Source organism: Lolium rigidum, chromosome 2, assembly GCF_022539505.1.
Source record: "Lolium rigidum isolate FL_2022 chromosome 2, APGP_CSIRO_Lrig_0.1, whole genome shotgun sequence".
Classification (NCBI taxonomy): domain Eukaryota; kingdom Viridiplantae; phylum Streptophyta; class Magnoliopsida; order Poales; family Poaceae; genus Lolium; species Lolium rigidum.
Genome location: NC_061509.1, coordinates 229,287,009 through 229,303,678, shown reverse-complemented (window position 1 = coordinate 229,303,678; position 16,670 = coordinate 229,287,009). Strand labels below are relative to the sequence as shown.

The 16,670-nt window shown below is 48.9% G+C and overlaps 1 protein-coding gene across 1 annotated transcript; it reads left to right on the top strand.

Annotated features, from left to right (window-relative positions):
• Positions 1-10,042: 10,042 nt before the first annotated feature.
• Positions 10,043-13,593, top strand: LOC124693074 (glutamine synthetase). The gene is made up of 11 exons (XM_047226527.1): positions 10,043-10,170; positions 10,960-10,999; positions 11,193-11,296; positions 11,395-11,443; positions 11,900-12,006; positions 12,120-12,207; positions 12,296-12,424; positions 12,516-12,590; positions 12,729-12,820; positions 12,902-13,061; positions 13,140-13,593. The coding sequence occupies exons 1-11, from the start codon at positions 10,097-10,099 to the stop codon at positions 13,290-13,292; spliced, it is 1,071 nt and encodes a 356-aa protein (XP_047082483.1). The 5' UTR covers positions 10,043-10,096; the 3' UTR covers positions 13,293-13,593.
• The last annotated feature ends 3,077 nt before the right edge of the window (positions 13,594-16,670 follow it).

Sequence of the window (16,670 nt, the reverse complement as noted above, 5' to 3'; positions counted from 1 at the left end):
GAAGACTATTGTTTCGATCGTGATGTGAAGTTCATGAGCTACTTCGGAAGACACTTTGGGGAAAGCTGGGGACAAAGCTACTATTCAAGTACTACTTGTCATCCTCAAACCGATGGTCAAACCGAGGTGGTGAATCGAACCTTGTCACAACCGTTGAGATCCATGATCAAGAAGAACCTCGAAGGAGTGGGAAGAGTGTTTGCCGCATGTGGAGTTTGCTTACAACAGGGCGGTACATTCTACCACTGGAGCTGTGTCCTTTTGAGGTGGTGTATGGTTTCAAACCCATTACTCCACTTGACTTGTTGCCTTTGCCCATACATGAGAGAGTTAATATGGAGGCATCCAAGAGGGCAGATTTTGTGCGTAAGATCCATGAGAAGACTAAAGAGTTGATCGAGAAGAAAGGCAAGAGCAATGCTGCAAGGATGAACAAGAAGCGCAAAGAGATGTTGTTCAAGCCTGGTGATTTGGTCTCGGGTACATTTTCGCAAGGATAGGTTCCCGAAGCCGCGGAAGTCTAAGTTAAAGCCTCGTGGTGTCTGGTCCTTATAAAGTGCTTGCCAAGATCAATGATAATGCATACTCGATAGATCTTCCAGCTTGATGAGTTTGGTGTCGATAATTCTTTCAATGTTGCTGATTTGACACCATATGACGGAGAAGACCTTGGAGCGTCGGGGTCGACGCCTTTTGAAGGGGGGAGATGATGAGGACATCCCTACCTCACTACTACCTCCGTCATTAGCAAATGAAGATGAACCTGTCTGTGAAGCTCAAGTCCAATGAAGTTCGGATTGGACCAATTACAAGAGCTCGTGCGAAGCTACTTAAACAACAGGTGAACTTGTTTCTAAACGGTACTTTGATTGATGAGAACTTTATACTGCCTAAGTCCTATTACTTATGTATCATCAGGTATCAAGAGGAGACATGCATCGCACGAGGAGAGGAGCAGCTGGACGTGGAGACGGACATCAAGAAGGCCGTGAAGCTGGACATAGAGCTGGACATGAAGATATCTCATGGACGCGCGAGGGAGGAGCGGGAGGAATGCGCGAGAGGCGAAGAAGAAGTCCAGGCCGGTCCAGAACCCGGTCCGACCGGCCCTCGACCGGACCGCCCGGTCTTCGGCCCGGCCGACCGGTCGTAAACCGGCCACCAACCGGAGGAAATTTATCGTACCGGAGCGAGACCGGAAACTTTGCGGCTTTCCGGTTTCCGACCGGTCGACCGGACTCCCGGACCGGACCGCCCGGTCCACGGCCCGGTTGGACCGGACCACAAACCGGACAGCCCGGTCCACAGCCCGGTTGACCGGATCCCGGACCGGACCAGGTCCGAGTCGCTGTCTCGACCAGCATCTATTCCGGGTCGGTATTTTTTGTATCTTTTCGACCGGAACTCGTCCCGGACACCTATATAAGTGCCCGGGACGCCCCCTAGCTGCTTTAGACCACGTTTAAGATAAACCCTAGTTCTTAGTTGTTTGCTCGCAAAACTATTGAATTCCCTACACCATATTGCTTGGATATTGTGTAGATCCCGTTTAAGTCTTGTGTGATCTCGTTGTTCCATTGGGAATTAGACGGTTGCAACTTACCGCTTCGTGGTCGGCGGCTACGTGCGCAAGTGTGTGGAGTTGCGAATATCTTGCGGTGGTTGAGAGCTGTTGCATTGGCGACAGGGACCAATCGAGAGATCTCGTTGCGTCATACAAGTTATCATCCACTACATCGTCGTGTTCCTCCGCTGCCATCACCCCGTGATCATCATCACCACCGTTGCTTACTGAGAAGATCGGGCCACCCCCTATCAGGCCACCCGCCAGTGGCTTAAACTCACCGAAGCGGTACGGGGTAAGCTGCGCCGTTGGATTAGAACCCGATCGCACGGTTGGGGTTCGTCTTCTTCTCCGGCGAGAGGAGGGCGTGCTGGCGACGAAGGTTGGGGGTCGGGGAGTGTCCTGGGCCGCCGGCGGTCGAGGCAGGGGTGCGAGGCGTCGTTGGAGAGGACGTAGAGGCTTCTGGTACAGTGGCGAGGCTAGGGGTGACTCCAGTCGAGGTAGAGGGTCCGCGGGCTCCGGCGGGAACGAGCTGGCGATTGGAGCTTCTCCGGCGAGGTAATGTAAAATTGGTGGGAGGAGAAGGGGCAAGGATGAGAGAGGTGCAGATGGTGTGAAGAATCGTGGCTCCGATCTCTCCTATTTATAGGCTGGTGCGAGGGCCGTGGCTGCGGCGAAGGGGTCGACGACGACGATGGCGCTACGAGCTGCGAAAGGGCAAGGCGAGGTGCGCATCTTGTAGGCGACGTCTAGGCGAGGCTCTGGGTGTAGCTGGCGCGTCCGTGGCGTGATGGAATGGCTCGGGAGCTTCGCGACAAGGACGGTACCGGGCGGCAGGTCGGTGATCATGGCGACGGCTAGGGCTCTCCAGCGTGCCAGTAGGGTTGTCCAGGAGCTAGCTGGTAGTGTAGTGATGGCGCGTGCAAGAGGGCAAAGCGAGGGGAGGACGAGAGGCTCCAGGCGAGCGGCGTACTGCGGCGTCCAGTGTCGTGCTGGTGCACGCTCTGGCGCGTGGCCTGGCACGTTTCTGGCGCGTCTGGGCACGCGCGTTCCGGCCAAGTGCTGGTGTCTCTTTGCGTAGGGAAGGTACTAGCATGCTCGGTGGAGTGCCGAGAGGCTAGTTGGCAAGGTGAGATGGGTAGGGGAGGACCAGAGAGAAAGTGAGGAGAGTGGCCGGCATGGTACTTGACATGGGTAGTTTTAGGGTTTCTTCTCCCTCTCTCTTACTTTAAACGACGGGGCAAGGACGTGTAGAGATGCAGGAGGGGTATAGGATGTTGATGATCACATATGTAAAGGGGTAGAGGCTAAAAACCAGAGGATAATAGCATGTTTGCCAAATTCAGAATCATGCCTGCAAGGTGCTCGACACAATGGCCGCATGAAACTTTTTGTCATATTTTGGAAATATTTTTGGTGGATCTCATTTATATTATTAGAGAGGTAGTATGGGGGTGGTGGTGGTCAATTTGGTCAAGGTTTGTGAGATTTCCAATTTGGTAGGATCTTCACATAGTTTCAACATCACCACTTGTCAAAATCATACTGGTCAACCTAGTCAACATTAGCATGTGTGGTCAACATGAATGTTGTTCTCTTTTACTTGGTCTTGGATGACATGGTCATAGTTGACCAAGTTTAGTTTAAGAAATGAGAAATACAGAGGGGTAAAGTGGGGAACATTTTATAAAATGGCAATATGACCATTATCACATGTTATTGAGATTTGATTTTTCTTTTGGTTTGATTCTGGTTTCTTTGTGTCAATTGTGTTTGTTTTTGATATATAAGAGTTTTACAATCAATGGCACAAGCCAAAGTGACCTTGGTTGAGGTTTTGCAAAAAGGGCTAAGTGTGTGTGAGTGAAAAAAAAAATGATATTCTCTCACATTCTCATTTCTCTCCATTTGATTTTGGTTTCATTGATGCAATTGTGTTAGTTTATCATATTTAAGCATTTTAGAATCAAGGGAGCAAGCAATTATGGCTTTGGTGAAGGATTTGCATTTTGGCATAAGGTGTATGTGAGGGAATTTTGGGGATTTTCTCACTATGTGATTTCTTCCCATTTGATTTGACTTTGGTTGACTCTAATGTGGTTCTTATCAGTTTATAAACATTTTCCAACCATTGAAACCAATTCAAATGGTCTTGTTCAAAGATTTGCAAATTTGGCCTTAATACATAAGAGATGAGGTGTCAAATTTTATTATTTTTGAAAAGGGTTCATATTGCTTTACTTGGACATGGGTTAGGGTCAATTTAGTGTTATATTAGGTTGAGAGATGGTTTCCCATCATTTGGTCAAGGTTTAGAGGCATAGATTAAGAAGTGGGTATTATGGCTATGTGCCACATATGCCTCTATGCATATGTTGCATTTCATTTTGAATTTGACTTGGCTTGACCCATTTGGTGTTGTTGAGTGTTGAAATGGTATATGGGAGTGATCCAACCATTCACAACAAGTCCTAGGGTTAATCTTCTCAAATTCACAAATTTGCTATTTTACTCTCATATGCCTCTATGGCATTTTTAGTTTCTTTTTATTTTCTTTGGAAACAACTTGAATTAGGTTTGATAAGTACTAGATAGGGTGTATAATGGTTTTCCAAACCACTAAACAAAGTAGGAGGGTCTAGGGTAAAGATTTGTAAAATAGCCATAGGCACATATACCTTTTTCTTATTTAATTTTCTTTTATTTTATTTTAGCTAGGATGGTGAAAAGAGGGGTGAGTTTTAGGGTTTAAGTTTATTTCAAACTACTATAAAAATCAATCATGGCAATAGCACAAGAATTAAACAAGATCACTATGTATCATACTTCATTTAATAAAAGTTTTTGTTGGTTCCAAAATTTGGAACTAGGGAAATTCATTGGTTTTGTTTTGAATTTTTTTGAGATGTTACAACCGGTACTTCGAGTTCCTCCTCCGCATCGACCGGGACCCCCTTGGCATCAAGCGGATCCCGGACAAAGTCGCCGAGTTCGGCGATGGCGTCGAGCCGGCCCAGTTGCAATTACGGGAGGCCAGCTGCAACTTTTGTCGGTGGCCTGTCTAGGTCCTGTTCAACGGGCAGTGCAAGATGTACCTGCACACCTGGTGGGACAAGTTTGCTCGCGACCTCGTTCTCGAACTCGGCTGCCAGCCCACCTTCCTCTAAGAGGGGGATGGCGAGATGATCGTCAAGGTGCGAGCCCGACTCGGACAACGACAGTTAGAACTGTCAGAGTGTTCCTTTTTTTTTGCAGCGAAGATGGCCATATGCCAATTGAAGCCGCTAGTGGAGGTTTCTATATTTTCTCCCTCGGTAGGAACAAGGCTATCATTGCCAGCTGGATTATCCAGTTTGGGTGATTGAGTGTGCCCGAGAGTGGCAGCGAACATAAGAAACCTGCGCGGCTAACACTAGTTAGATTTCCTCATTTTGCAATGTTTTACCATGTTTCCAACTACTCCCTTCGGGCGCTTTTAATCGACGCGGGCCTTAGTTGACTATGTGCGTGGTGCTAGTTGATTCCAGCGTTCGATTAAAACAGAGAGGTAGTATGTATTAGTGTGTGTAATTTTTGCAACTATGTTTAAATGGAAAAGGGAGAAAAAAAGAAAAAATAATATGCGTCACGTCGCTGGAGGCACCCAGACGCAAACGGACATGCCGACAAAAACGACCATTTTCGCGTTCGCGAGACGACTCAAACGGACGTGCGCGGACAATTTTGACGTCTATTTTGCGTCGGCCGTTGGTGATGCCCTTACAGTTACAAGCCCCTATTAATTTTGGACTGTTCAAAAAGGAAAACGGATAGAGAAAGATTCTCCCGTGTTAAAACCATGGATCTCCAGGATATAGGAAAACTTAATGTAAGCGCTTAAATGCGGCAACAATTTATATGGACATAATTAATTTCGGTAGGAGTAGAAGATCCCTGGGCTGGCGCTGGCTGTGTGAAGATTTCAGGAATCTGCACCCCATGTTGGGAGAGCAGGCAGGCAGTGGGGGTGGCCAGCATTATTGGGCAACAACAGGCTGTGAATTTCAAATCAACTTATTTGGCTTTGTACTCCTCTCCAAAGCGTTGGAAAAAGCATTATTATTTTTTCCTTGGAAAAAGCTACGCACGCACGAGACGGGTTTACCCCTATGCTCGGAACTGATAATAAAATCTACCAATAATAACCCACCGATAAAGCTGTGGCTTCCGCGATGCAACAAATTATTTTCCCCGTAGCAAACCTTGTCGGACCGGTTGCGTCCCAGCCCTGCCGGTCCGGCCTCATACGATCCCGCGTGTCATCGTGTACGGGTAGCAGAGGAGGGTGAGGTTGCCGCCAGTGGCGGAGCCAGAACTTCAAGTCTGTGTTGTCATTCTAAATCCATGATGTCAAATGCATGTATTTTAATTGTTTTTAATAGTTTTTGACATGATTTTTACTAGCATACAAATAATTTGACAAAAATCTGTGTGGTCATATGACTACACAGGCCTACATGTGGCTCCGCCACTGGTTGCCGCGACGGTCAGCGTGCTAATTCATAAAAAAAGGTTTTCCACAGACAGCATCAATTGATGAGGGGGCTTCTCGGCAATGCACACCATGAGAAACTTAGGGTTGATGGAATCCTGCAGGTTAGCATGAGACGTCGGATACCAAACGAGCGAAAGGCGAGATTTACCTAGGTTCGGAGTTCTCGATGAAGTAAAATCCTTACTCATGCTTGTCTGATCTTGATTATCGATGAAAAAAGTTATAATGAGACAGCCGATAGACTGCGTAGTGGTGATCTCACTGGGAGGTGAGGTTTCTAGGGTTTAGTGTATGCGAGATTGTGTAGGTTGTGTGGATAGGCTCCAGCAGGCCCTCTCCTAACATTTATATAGGAGGTCAGGTCCCGAGAGTACTGTACGGATTCGACTAGGTTACAACAAGATCTATTTATCTTTTCCTTAATCAATGTCTCATTGCCTTGTCCATCAAGAATCCATCTCCTTATATCTTTCCACCGCTGCAACCGACGTATTGGTCCACCATGGGCCGCAGTGATCCGCGTGGAACCCCTGTTGTCGGGTACCGGAAGGATAATGCCCACATCAGACGTCGCCCCACCCTGGCGGCGTTGATTGATGGCGGCACATAAGACCGATTGATACCGCCCGAAACTACGGGCACGCACGCAGAAGGTGGGGCGGGCTATTGATGTCGGTGCATAAGATAATTCATGCACGCATGGTTTGCTATCCATCGGTGCAGATATAATTCCAGGCCAAAATTAGGCTTGGAATAGGTCGATCCTTTTACGCTGGCCTCCTAGAGATGCCATTTGTGTGGCTACTTCGTCAATCATGTAATTGTGCAGGGTGTGTGTAACTGTTTTGCTTCGATCATATATTGCTATTTTTTTTATCATTTATCATATTTCCTCTGTTTATAAAAGAATGTTGAAATTTTGTCTAAACTTGAACATATCTATAGATTAAAGAGTGTCAAGATACAGAGGAGAAGACGATTTGATACTCCCGATTTATGAAATAAGCGCAGTCGAAAATGTTAAAAAAAAAATCAGAACAAAGAACTGACGTGTGCATGTCGACATCATATGTGCTTAATGTAGATATGTACGCGCCAAATTTTTGTTAGATTTTTTTAAGCATCTTAAAATGTTTTTCTTGTACAGCAGGAGTATGTTCCCATTCAAATATGGATTTCAGCAAAATATATTTAAATTTAGATAAACTTGCGACGTCATTCCATTTTATAGTACTCCTACATTGTTGACGGATCAGAATCGAAACGGATTGATGCCGATCATACCTAACTGTAGACATATGAAGCTAACTGGGAGATTGCTACGGAAAACCGTACAAATACATACGTAACCTCCGTTCAAAATATGTAACGAATTCAGGTGTACCCAGACGGAGCCAGACGCCAGCAGGCCAACCGAGATTCACGCACATCATCAGACGTGGAAAGATAAGATCCACCGCATCCCTGCATGCACTGATGAATGAATGCGTGCACCCCCTGTACTCCTGTAGTCTGTACTCCTGTACCGCTGCGCTGCGCTGCACAATTGGTTCACCTGCGCTCTGGCGTTAGGGCATCTCCAACCGGGCGACCCAAACGGACGCGCTGGGCCGTCCGTTTTGGGCCGTTTGGGTCGCCGCCCGGACACGCGGATAGCGGTCCGCGTCCGCGTGTCCGTTTGGGTCGCGCGCTGCGCCCAACGCGCGGACGCATCGCAAATTGGAGAAACACGAAAACAAAATGAAAATGGCAAATTTAAACGATATTTGATTAAACATATGCCCTATTTTGGCAAATTTAGTACATAGCCCTATTTTGGGCAAATAAAACTAACAAAAGAAGCCCCTATATGGGCTTTTAAATTTAAACTAAAATATAAACAGAAAATAAAAAACCCTCTAGGGTTTGGTCGGCGGCGCGGTGGCCGCCGGTGCGCCGCCTAGCCCCCGTGGGCGTCGTCGGCGACGTCGTCGAGGTCCCCGGGCGGCGAGGCATTGTTGTGGCTCGACCGCGCCGGGGACTCCGGCCGTGGAGACCACGGGGCCTCCTCCCACGGCGAGCGGGGGTCCGGAGCCACCCGCGCCGCCCGGAGGCGCCGTCGCCTCTCCGCGCCGGCGCCGCTCGGCCTCCCCGGCGCCGCCTCCTCCGGGCCGGCGGCACCTCTCCTCCCCGGCGGCGCCGCCGCCGTCCGGCGCGGCGCCCGGCCTCCTCCCGCCGCGCCGTCTCCTCCTCCTCCTCCTCCCGTCGCGCTTGGAGGCCTCGGGCGTAGAGCTCCCAGCCCTCCGCGTCCTCCACCTCCCCGCCGCGCCGCCTCCTCCATTTCGGAGGTGCGAATGGCCGCATGGAGTTGCGGCCATTTCGCTCCTCCTCCGCCGCCGAGATGATGAGGGCGGCGCGGAGGTCCCGGTCCTCCTCCGAGGACTCCGGCTTGGGCTCGAGCAGCCAGCGGCGGCGGTTGCGGCAATGCCGCGCCGCGGCGGGCGGCCTCTCCGATGTGGAGGCCGCCTCGGTTTCCGCACGATGGTCGCAGACGGCCGGCGGACGACGCCGGCCGCCGCCGCCTCGTCGTCGTTGGCTCCGGCGAAAACCCGCTCGGGGCCATGGCGGCGGTTTCGGCTGCGGGAGTGGAGTGGGGACCGGAGTGGAGGGCCGCATCCCTCCGAGTCCCCATTTAATAGACTCCCCGGTCACCGACGGGTGGGCCCAAGGGAGACGAGGCGACCAGCGCGCGGACGCGAGCGGACGGCGCGTGCCATCCGCGGCCACGCAAACCTAGCCCAGATTTGGGCCGGGTTTGCGTCGTTCCGGACGCCGCGGCCGTCCTGCTTTTGCGGTGCGTCCCCGCGTTGGGCCGGGTTTTTGTCCGTTTCGATCCATCCGGACGCGCGGCCGCGGGATGGGTCGCCCGGTTGGAGATGCCCTTATGAAACCGCGCCTGGCACCGAACTTTTGTGCCTGAACCGGGAAACCTCCACGCCTTTTCGCTCCTGTTCCGTACATCACGTGCGCCTCGTGGTTCTCACGGTTTTACTGACCCCGGTTAATTTTGGACTGTTCGAACAGAAAAAGCAGGCGGCTAGAGAGAAAGATTCTCCAGGGAGTAGGAGAAATTAATGTGATCACGTAAATGCGGAAAGAGTTTATGCACATAATTTAGTAAGATCCCTGGGCTGGGCTGGCAGTGTGAAGATTCCAGGAATCTGCGTCCCATGCTGTGCTGGTATGGCAGTGGGGGGTGGCCAGCATTATTGGGCAGCAACAGGCTGTGCATTTCAAATCAATTTATTTGGCTTTGGACTCCTCTCCAAAGCGTTGGAAAAAAAGCATTACTATTATTTTTTCCTTGGAAAAAGCTACGCACGAGCCGGGTTACCCCTAGGCTCGGAACTGATAATAAAATCGGCGAATAATAACCCACCCATAAAGCTGTGGCGTCCGCGATACAACAAATTGTTTTCCCCGCAGCAAACCGCTTGACAATGGTTACGTCCCAGCCATTTCACTGACTGTGGGTCCGACTTCGTCCGGTCCCCCGTGTCATCGTACGGTAGCGTAGGATGGTGGAGATAACCGCGACGGTCAGCGCGCACCTACCCCCGGCGTGCCGATCCAACCAAACTGCCGGAAATATTTTATCCCCGGAACTCGCAAAGCCGGGACGGGGCCCACCCACGGCACCGTGCAAGTACACCGAGAGATAGATAGAAATACAGTCCAATACGGAATATACAACCGCGTACTCGCGCGTATAGCGGCGCGGCGGTGATATACACGGATGGATACGTTTTGGTTTCTTGAACGGGATTTTGTACACGGATACGTACGTACGGATTGGGCGAGGCCAGCCAACAACTTGCTTCCCTTGCCATCCCAGCCTAGCTGGGTACGCGGCTATATAGCCGCCCTCCCGATCTCCCACCAGCACCAGCACCAGCACCAGAACCCCATCGTCCTCTGCCAGCCAGCCTTCCTTAATCCTCGCCCTCAGTCCTCACGCCATGGCGCTCCTCACCGATCTCCTCAACCTCGACCTCTCCGGCTCCACGGACAAGATCATCGCCGAGTACATATGGTACGCCCTTATTACCCGCTTTCACCGCTCCTCCTCTTTCTTCCGGATCTTCGGTTACGGGCTACGCCCTACGGCCGTTTCTACGTCGTGGCGTCCTGGCCGCCGGCGACGGGAGCGCGTGGGTTCAGGCCGACCTGCTCGTGGAGGGATCGTCCGGGGGGACTCATCTTCTCGTTGCTAAATTCGGGGGATTGCGGGGAGGCGGCCGTGTTCGTTGATGTTTGCGTCGTCGGGCAGATTCGTCGTACGACTGTTTTTTTCTTTAATATTTTTGCTTTTACGATCCGTGTGAGCGGCGGTGGTGCTCGTGCGGCCGTAGCACCACCTTTCTTCTTCTTGCGCCCTCTCCATGGCAAGAACAAATAAAAAAGGTGTTTTCCCGTGCGAGAGAAACGGTTCTTTTGTGCCGATTTGCTCCCCGTTCTGGATGTTTTGGATACGCTTACGAACGAACCGTACCATTAGTAGTAGTACGGACTCGTCGTGTTTCTCCGGTTGGGGAGAGGCGGATCCCCGAAGTGGCCAGACGCTGCTAGCCGCCACCGCCCTGCCCCTGGTCCTCCCCACGCGTAACATGGCGTCGGTCAGATGCTTTGTTTCCATCTATCTCCTGATCGGGCGATCCATCCAATAATTTCTCCTCCTCCCTTGATCGATCTTTGATCATACAGTATTACTGTGCGCTGTAAAAAAAATCAACACTCACCGTATATGGTAAATAGCCAGTCTTAAATTTGTTTGGATTCTTTCTGTAATTAACCGTGTATGGATCCTCTCCTTTTATTGCAGGATCGGCGGATCTGGCATGGATCTCAGGAGCAAGGCCAGGGTAAGATACTACTGCTACTACTCACCATCTCAGCAGTAAAGATTCAGCGGCAAGGATCCCGTGCCGTGTCTTATCACCTTTCTGCTAGTTATCCACTGAGCTGCTCCCCTGCTTATATCAGAGGATCCTTTTTTGCTAACTGCATATACTGTTCCGCTAACTGCGTATATACTGTTCTGATTGGTTGGTGCAGACTCTCCCCGGCCCGGTCTCTGATCCCAGCAAGCTGCCCAAGTGGAACTACGATGGCTCCAGCACCGGCCAGGCCCCCGGCGAGGACAGCGAGGTCATCCTGTAGTAAGTGCCACCAACCAAGGTTTACTCTGTTTTCATGCTTGCTTACTTTGGATCCCAGGAGTAACTTTCTTTGCCTTTGGGGATGTGTCATCTTCCAGCCCACAGGCTATCTTCAAGGACCCATTCAGGAGGGGGAACAACATCCTTGTGAGTCACCATTCCACTTTTACTGTAACACTACCGTGCAAGTGATCTGTACCTCTATTTGTCACTCCACTATAGACTGTAGTAATACAACCGTCCAAGTGATCTGTACCTGTATTTGTCACTGCACTTGACTGATCCAAGTCTTCAGGTCAACTACTTATGTCCCAGTATCATTATGAGGGGAAATCACCCTAAATCTCTTCTGATGTAGAAACTGAATTGTTTAATAAACCACCATTTAACAAAAATAAATCTCTCATAAAATCTACCAAGTCTTTTCTACAAAAAATTATTAATTCTAGGACCACCCAAAAAATAGATATACTACTCCTCTTTGGTTATTAGGCCTGCTTGTGTCCGGTCTACCTAACTACAGTGAAGGAATCCGATGGCCGTCTTGTCAACATCCTTAACAATAATTCAGATCCCCCTTTACTAAATTCGAACAACTTGCAGGTCATGTGCGATTGCTACACCCCAGCTGGCGAGCCCATCCCTACCAACAAGAGGAACGCCGCTGCTAAGATCTTCAGCAACCCTGCTGTTGCTGCCGAGGAGCCATGGTATATAATATGCCTAGTATTTGATTAATAATTATCAAGACACTTGAAATAGTCGTCTAACTGTTTTGTAATGATAATTGGTTGACTGACTGACCTTGTTGTTGTAATGGTAGGTACGGTATTGAGCAGGAGTACACCCTCCTGCAGAAGGACATCAACTGGCCTCTTGGCTGGCCCGTTGGTGGGTTTCCCGGTCCCCAGGTACATCTCATTTCTACGTTTGACTGATTGATTGAATTTGGTGCAAAGTATGTTGAAGTGTAACCTAACTTATCTCAACTGTGTGTAGGGTCCTTACTACTGCAGTATTGGTGCTGAGAAGTCCTTTGGGCGTGACATCGTTGACTCCCACTACAAGGCTTGCCTCTTCGCCGGCATCAACATCAGTGGCATCAATGGGGAGGTCATGCCTGGGCAGGTGAATACTACTTCTGTACATTTATTATCTTCTGTACCATGAAACATTATTGCCGTCTTTCTGACCACAGTAAAATTATGATCGGTTTCAGTGGGAGTTCCAAGTTGGCCCAAGTGTTGGCATTTCTGCTGGTGACCAAGTGTGGGTTGCTCGCTACATTCTTGAGGTATAATCAGGAATATGATTTGGAATATCCATATGATCTTATTCAGACCATATCCTAGTAACTGAATATTATTTCAAACAGTATTAGTTGTCAGTTCAAATTATTGTGGTTATTAAATGACACTCTCCCTTTCTGCAGAGGATCACTGAGATCGCTGGAGTCGTCGTCACATTCGACCCCAAGCCCATCCCAGGTGACTGGAACGGTGCTGGTGCTCACACAAACTACAGGTAAGACTATCAAGATGAACACACAGTTTGAAACACCTCGTTCATCTGAACTTTGTTACTGATCATGAATTTTGCATTCAGCACTGAGTCGATGAGGAAGGATGGTGGGTTCGAGGTCATCGTGGCTGCCGTCGAGAAGCTTAAGCTGAGGCACAAGGAGCACATCGCCGCCTACGGCGAGGGCAACGAGCGCCGTCTCACTGGCAAGCACGAGACCGCTGACATCCACACCTTCAGCTGGGTACGTGCATTGCTCCGAATCACCTGAATCTGTGTCTTGTTACAGGAGTGGTTCTGACAAACTGTTTTTGCTCTGCAGGGTGTTGCCAACCGTGGCGCGTCGATCCGTGTTGGCCGCGAGACGGAGCAGAACGGCAAGGGGTACTTCGAGGACCGCCGGCCGGCGTCCAACATGGACCCCTACGTCGTGACCGCCATGATCGCCGACACCACCCTCCTGTGGAAGCCCTGAAGCGCCTATGGCTCAGCTCAGCTCGTCGTGTGATCCATCAGTGGGTTTGGTGGTGGCAATTGGAGGGTTTGGCGATTGCGTTGGTGCTGTGGACAAGATTCTTCCAACATTTCCTTTCCAGTTTGGTTACATACTATTCCAGTCCGTTTTAGTTAGGTTCAGGGTCTGGTCTCTTCCTTGTCTTTGGATGGTGGGTGGCAAGGGGCGTGTCGGAACATTTCTATTGCTTTCCACTTGCCTGTCTGCTCGCGTGTAATCAATTGATAATAAACATGGTCCGTACCGCATCCGTGGTACCAAATTACTTGTCTCATGCTACGGATGGACGGATGGTGGTTCTCTATATGATTATCTTTAGGCGTTTGCTTTATTGCTAGTGATGCAACTTTGTAAAGCACTTGTTGCACTTCCAATGGTCGTGGATGAAACAGCTGACGCTAAATTATTAGTGCGCCGAGGGCAACATCATAACCAGTGACCCTTTTACTGGAAGAAAGGGCAGCCAACTGGAAATATAAATCTACCCGCTGCTCTCTTGCCCACCTAAATGACTTTGAATCAACGAGGCTCTTGAATTTGATCAGTTGCTAATCAGAAGAAACAAGTCTTCGAAATAGAAGAGTGTCTGGCCAATAAGAGGGGGACTGCGTGTGCGTCTCTTTGTGATGTGGCGATGTTGATGTTCTTGCTCTTTGGTCATCGGGATGTCGGGGATTTCGGTGTTGGCAGCGCTTCGACAAATGCAGCTATCATCGCGTTATGAATGCTTGACTTGGGGAAAGTGGGTAGTCCGAAATATCGAGAGTGATTCGAAGATTTTTCCCAGCAAAAATTGGCGCTCTAGAATGGGCACTTTCTCCGCGTTTGTGCTCTGGGTGAAAACCCTTGTCCGTCTTGGTCTCGCCGACAACGACGTGTTGTGTTACCCTCTTGGGGGGCGATGTCGTGAATCTCTGGTGCTCATAGATCCTGTTTCGGTGTCTTCAGTGGCAAGTTTACTACTCCCTCCATCTCACCAAAAATATCACAACTTTATTAACAAAGTTGAGACACTTTTAGTGGGATAGAGGGAGTATTTTGTTTTGTTCCTTTTCTTATTATTATCTTAGATTAATATATGCTTTGTATGAGGGTCCGTTGTCAATGTGTAACCGTTTGGCCCTTTGACTTTGTTTATACATCGGGGCGAAAGACTATTTCTAAAACATTGATTGTATCCCGGAAAAGTCAGGGCAACAAGCTTGTCGTGTACAAGAGGAGAATCAATCAAAGATCACGATAAGCTTGCACGTTCCTGATCGATCGCTTTTCGCGCCCAAAAACGATGCCCCACAATTCCCAACTAGGATCTAGCATGACGGCTGGCTCCCCTCATTCCTGGCCGTCCATCCACACTACTCATATACTTGTCACGACACACTAGTGGTAGGTCGCGATAAGCTTGCACGTTCCTGATCAGTACAGTGCACGCTCTCTTCGCACCAAAAAACGATGGCCACGATCCCCAACCAGGGTCTACCATCATTCCTGGCCGTCCATGCACACCACTCCTACATGTCACAAGCCACGACACACGTCAAGCAGTAGGTCGCTAGGACCCCCCGACGGAGCAGTGGTATGCAGTTCAGAAAGGCCCATCAAGTACGACCGTAACCCCATCTTCTTCGCCCAACCACCGATCCTGGACAGTGGACGCCATTATTGTGAACTTGTTCCGTTGACGTACATCGTCCTCGCCAAATCCTGCTCTCGACTTTCTACCGTTTCACTCTGACTAGATGACCCGTTGCGCTATCGCGCAATGACGAAGGCTAACCATAGGTTTTCTCTTATTTTAGTACCGAATTAGCGCGTTGTGCTATCGCCCAAATAGCATAATTCAATAAGAATTTGAACCATAAGTTTTGGCTTATTTTAATATCAGAGGCTTGGAGCGGAGCTCTACTCTTCTTGCCGATGTCATCACCATAGTGGTAAAGGGAGGGCATTCGGGTTGGGTGGCCATCCGAGGCGAGCTATAACATCATCTGATGGCGTGAGTTGGAGAAAATGTTCTCGATGGTCCCTACACCGTCCTTTGGCTACTCCCTTTGCTCCCATGCCACGGCTCCTTCTGCCCCTCGTATGATCTGAACCATCCCTTGTGCTCTCATGTGGGTAATGCCCTCAATATCTCTTTCACTTTCTTTTGCGTAATCCACTTGCCATCACAGAAATATTATGGCCAAGTGGCTGCGATTTCTTATTTTCTCACGTGCACATTTGTGTTTCATCGCAATGTTTAAGTGTACCTATGGATGGCGTTTTAATAACTTTCAAATAATACCCGTTGTGCTATCGCGCAAATGGTGGAGGCTACCCATAGGATTTGGTTTATTTTAGTACCGAAGGTTGGAGTAGAGCTTTTGGATCGAGTAGAATAGTATCCGACGGGGCGTCCCATGGTGAGGTATAATAGTATGTAGTGTGTTTCGTTGGAGGAAACGCCCTCGACGGCCCTTGTACTTTCATTTGGGTAGTGCTCTCGATATCTCTTCCACTTTCTTTTGGGCAATCCAGTTGCCCCGACCGAAAAGTGGTTGCGATTTCTTATTTCGTTTTACTTGCACATTTGAGTTTCCAAAACATGTGAAGACAAGAAAGTATCACCAATGTGACGTGTGCTAAAAAAAGACGTAGAACAAAACACAACATAAGACGTGTGATATTCACACATCATTTGTTTTCTGTGTGCAAGCTACACATTGTCATGTTTTGGGATGAAAAATTGTAGATGGGAGGAATGATCTATAAAGGAAAAAACATTTGGGCCGATGTTTTTTTTTAAATTAGACGTAGAAAACGGAGGGGTCGTTTTCGTGACGTGGCGAGGGAGCGGAGGCGTCGGCGCGTACAAAGCCATCTTCTCAGAATCAATACATGAACTGCTAACATGTACTTTCAAAACCAAGAAACGCCTAAATCTGTGAAGAGGAAAACATATTAATGGCGCTATTGCACCCCCTACTTTTCCACCCTTACAAAACAACAATCTAAAAAGGTAATGGCACTGAGAATATGCCCCTTTGAAGCTCTATTTTGAACAATTAAACAATCAACTTCAAAATTGTACATCCTTATACCCTGCTTCCTGCAAGCACACTAAGTGGTTTTAAATTTTACGATTGGATTGTTACTTGATCTCAACAGGTGGGCATTACCACTCTTTAGTTTTTTTTCTTTATCTTTAACCCACATCCAGAAATAATTAATTTATCTCCGTGATTGAAGTATCAATAAACATCAGCTGCTATCACCTGGCTTCAAATTAGTAGCTTTTACAATACTACTATAATACAGATAGATTACAAATAATATATGAAAGATATGGTGCTTAAA

Excerpts from the sequence above, each read along its gene's own strand:
- LOC124693074 (XM_047226527.1), top strand. The coding sequence starts at position 10,097 with ATGGCGCTCCTCACCGATCTCCTCAACCTCGACCTCTCCGGCTCCACG. Across the intron at positions 10,171-10,959 it reads ATCATCGCCGAGTACATATG|GATCGGCGGATCTGGCATGG; the intron begins GTACGCCCTTAT and ends CTTTTATTGCAG. Across the intron at positions 13,062-13,139 it reads ACATCCACACCTTCAGCTGG|GGTGTTGCCAACCGTGGCGC; the intron begins GTACGTGCATTG and ends TTTGCTCTGCAG.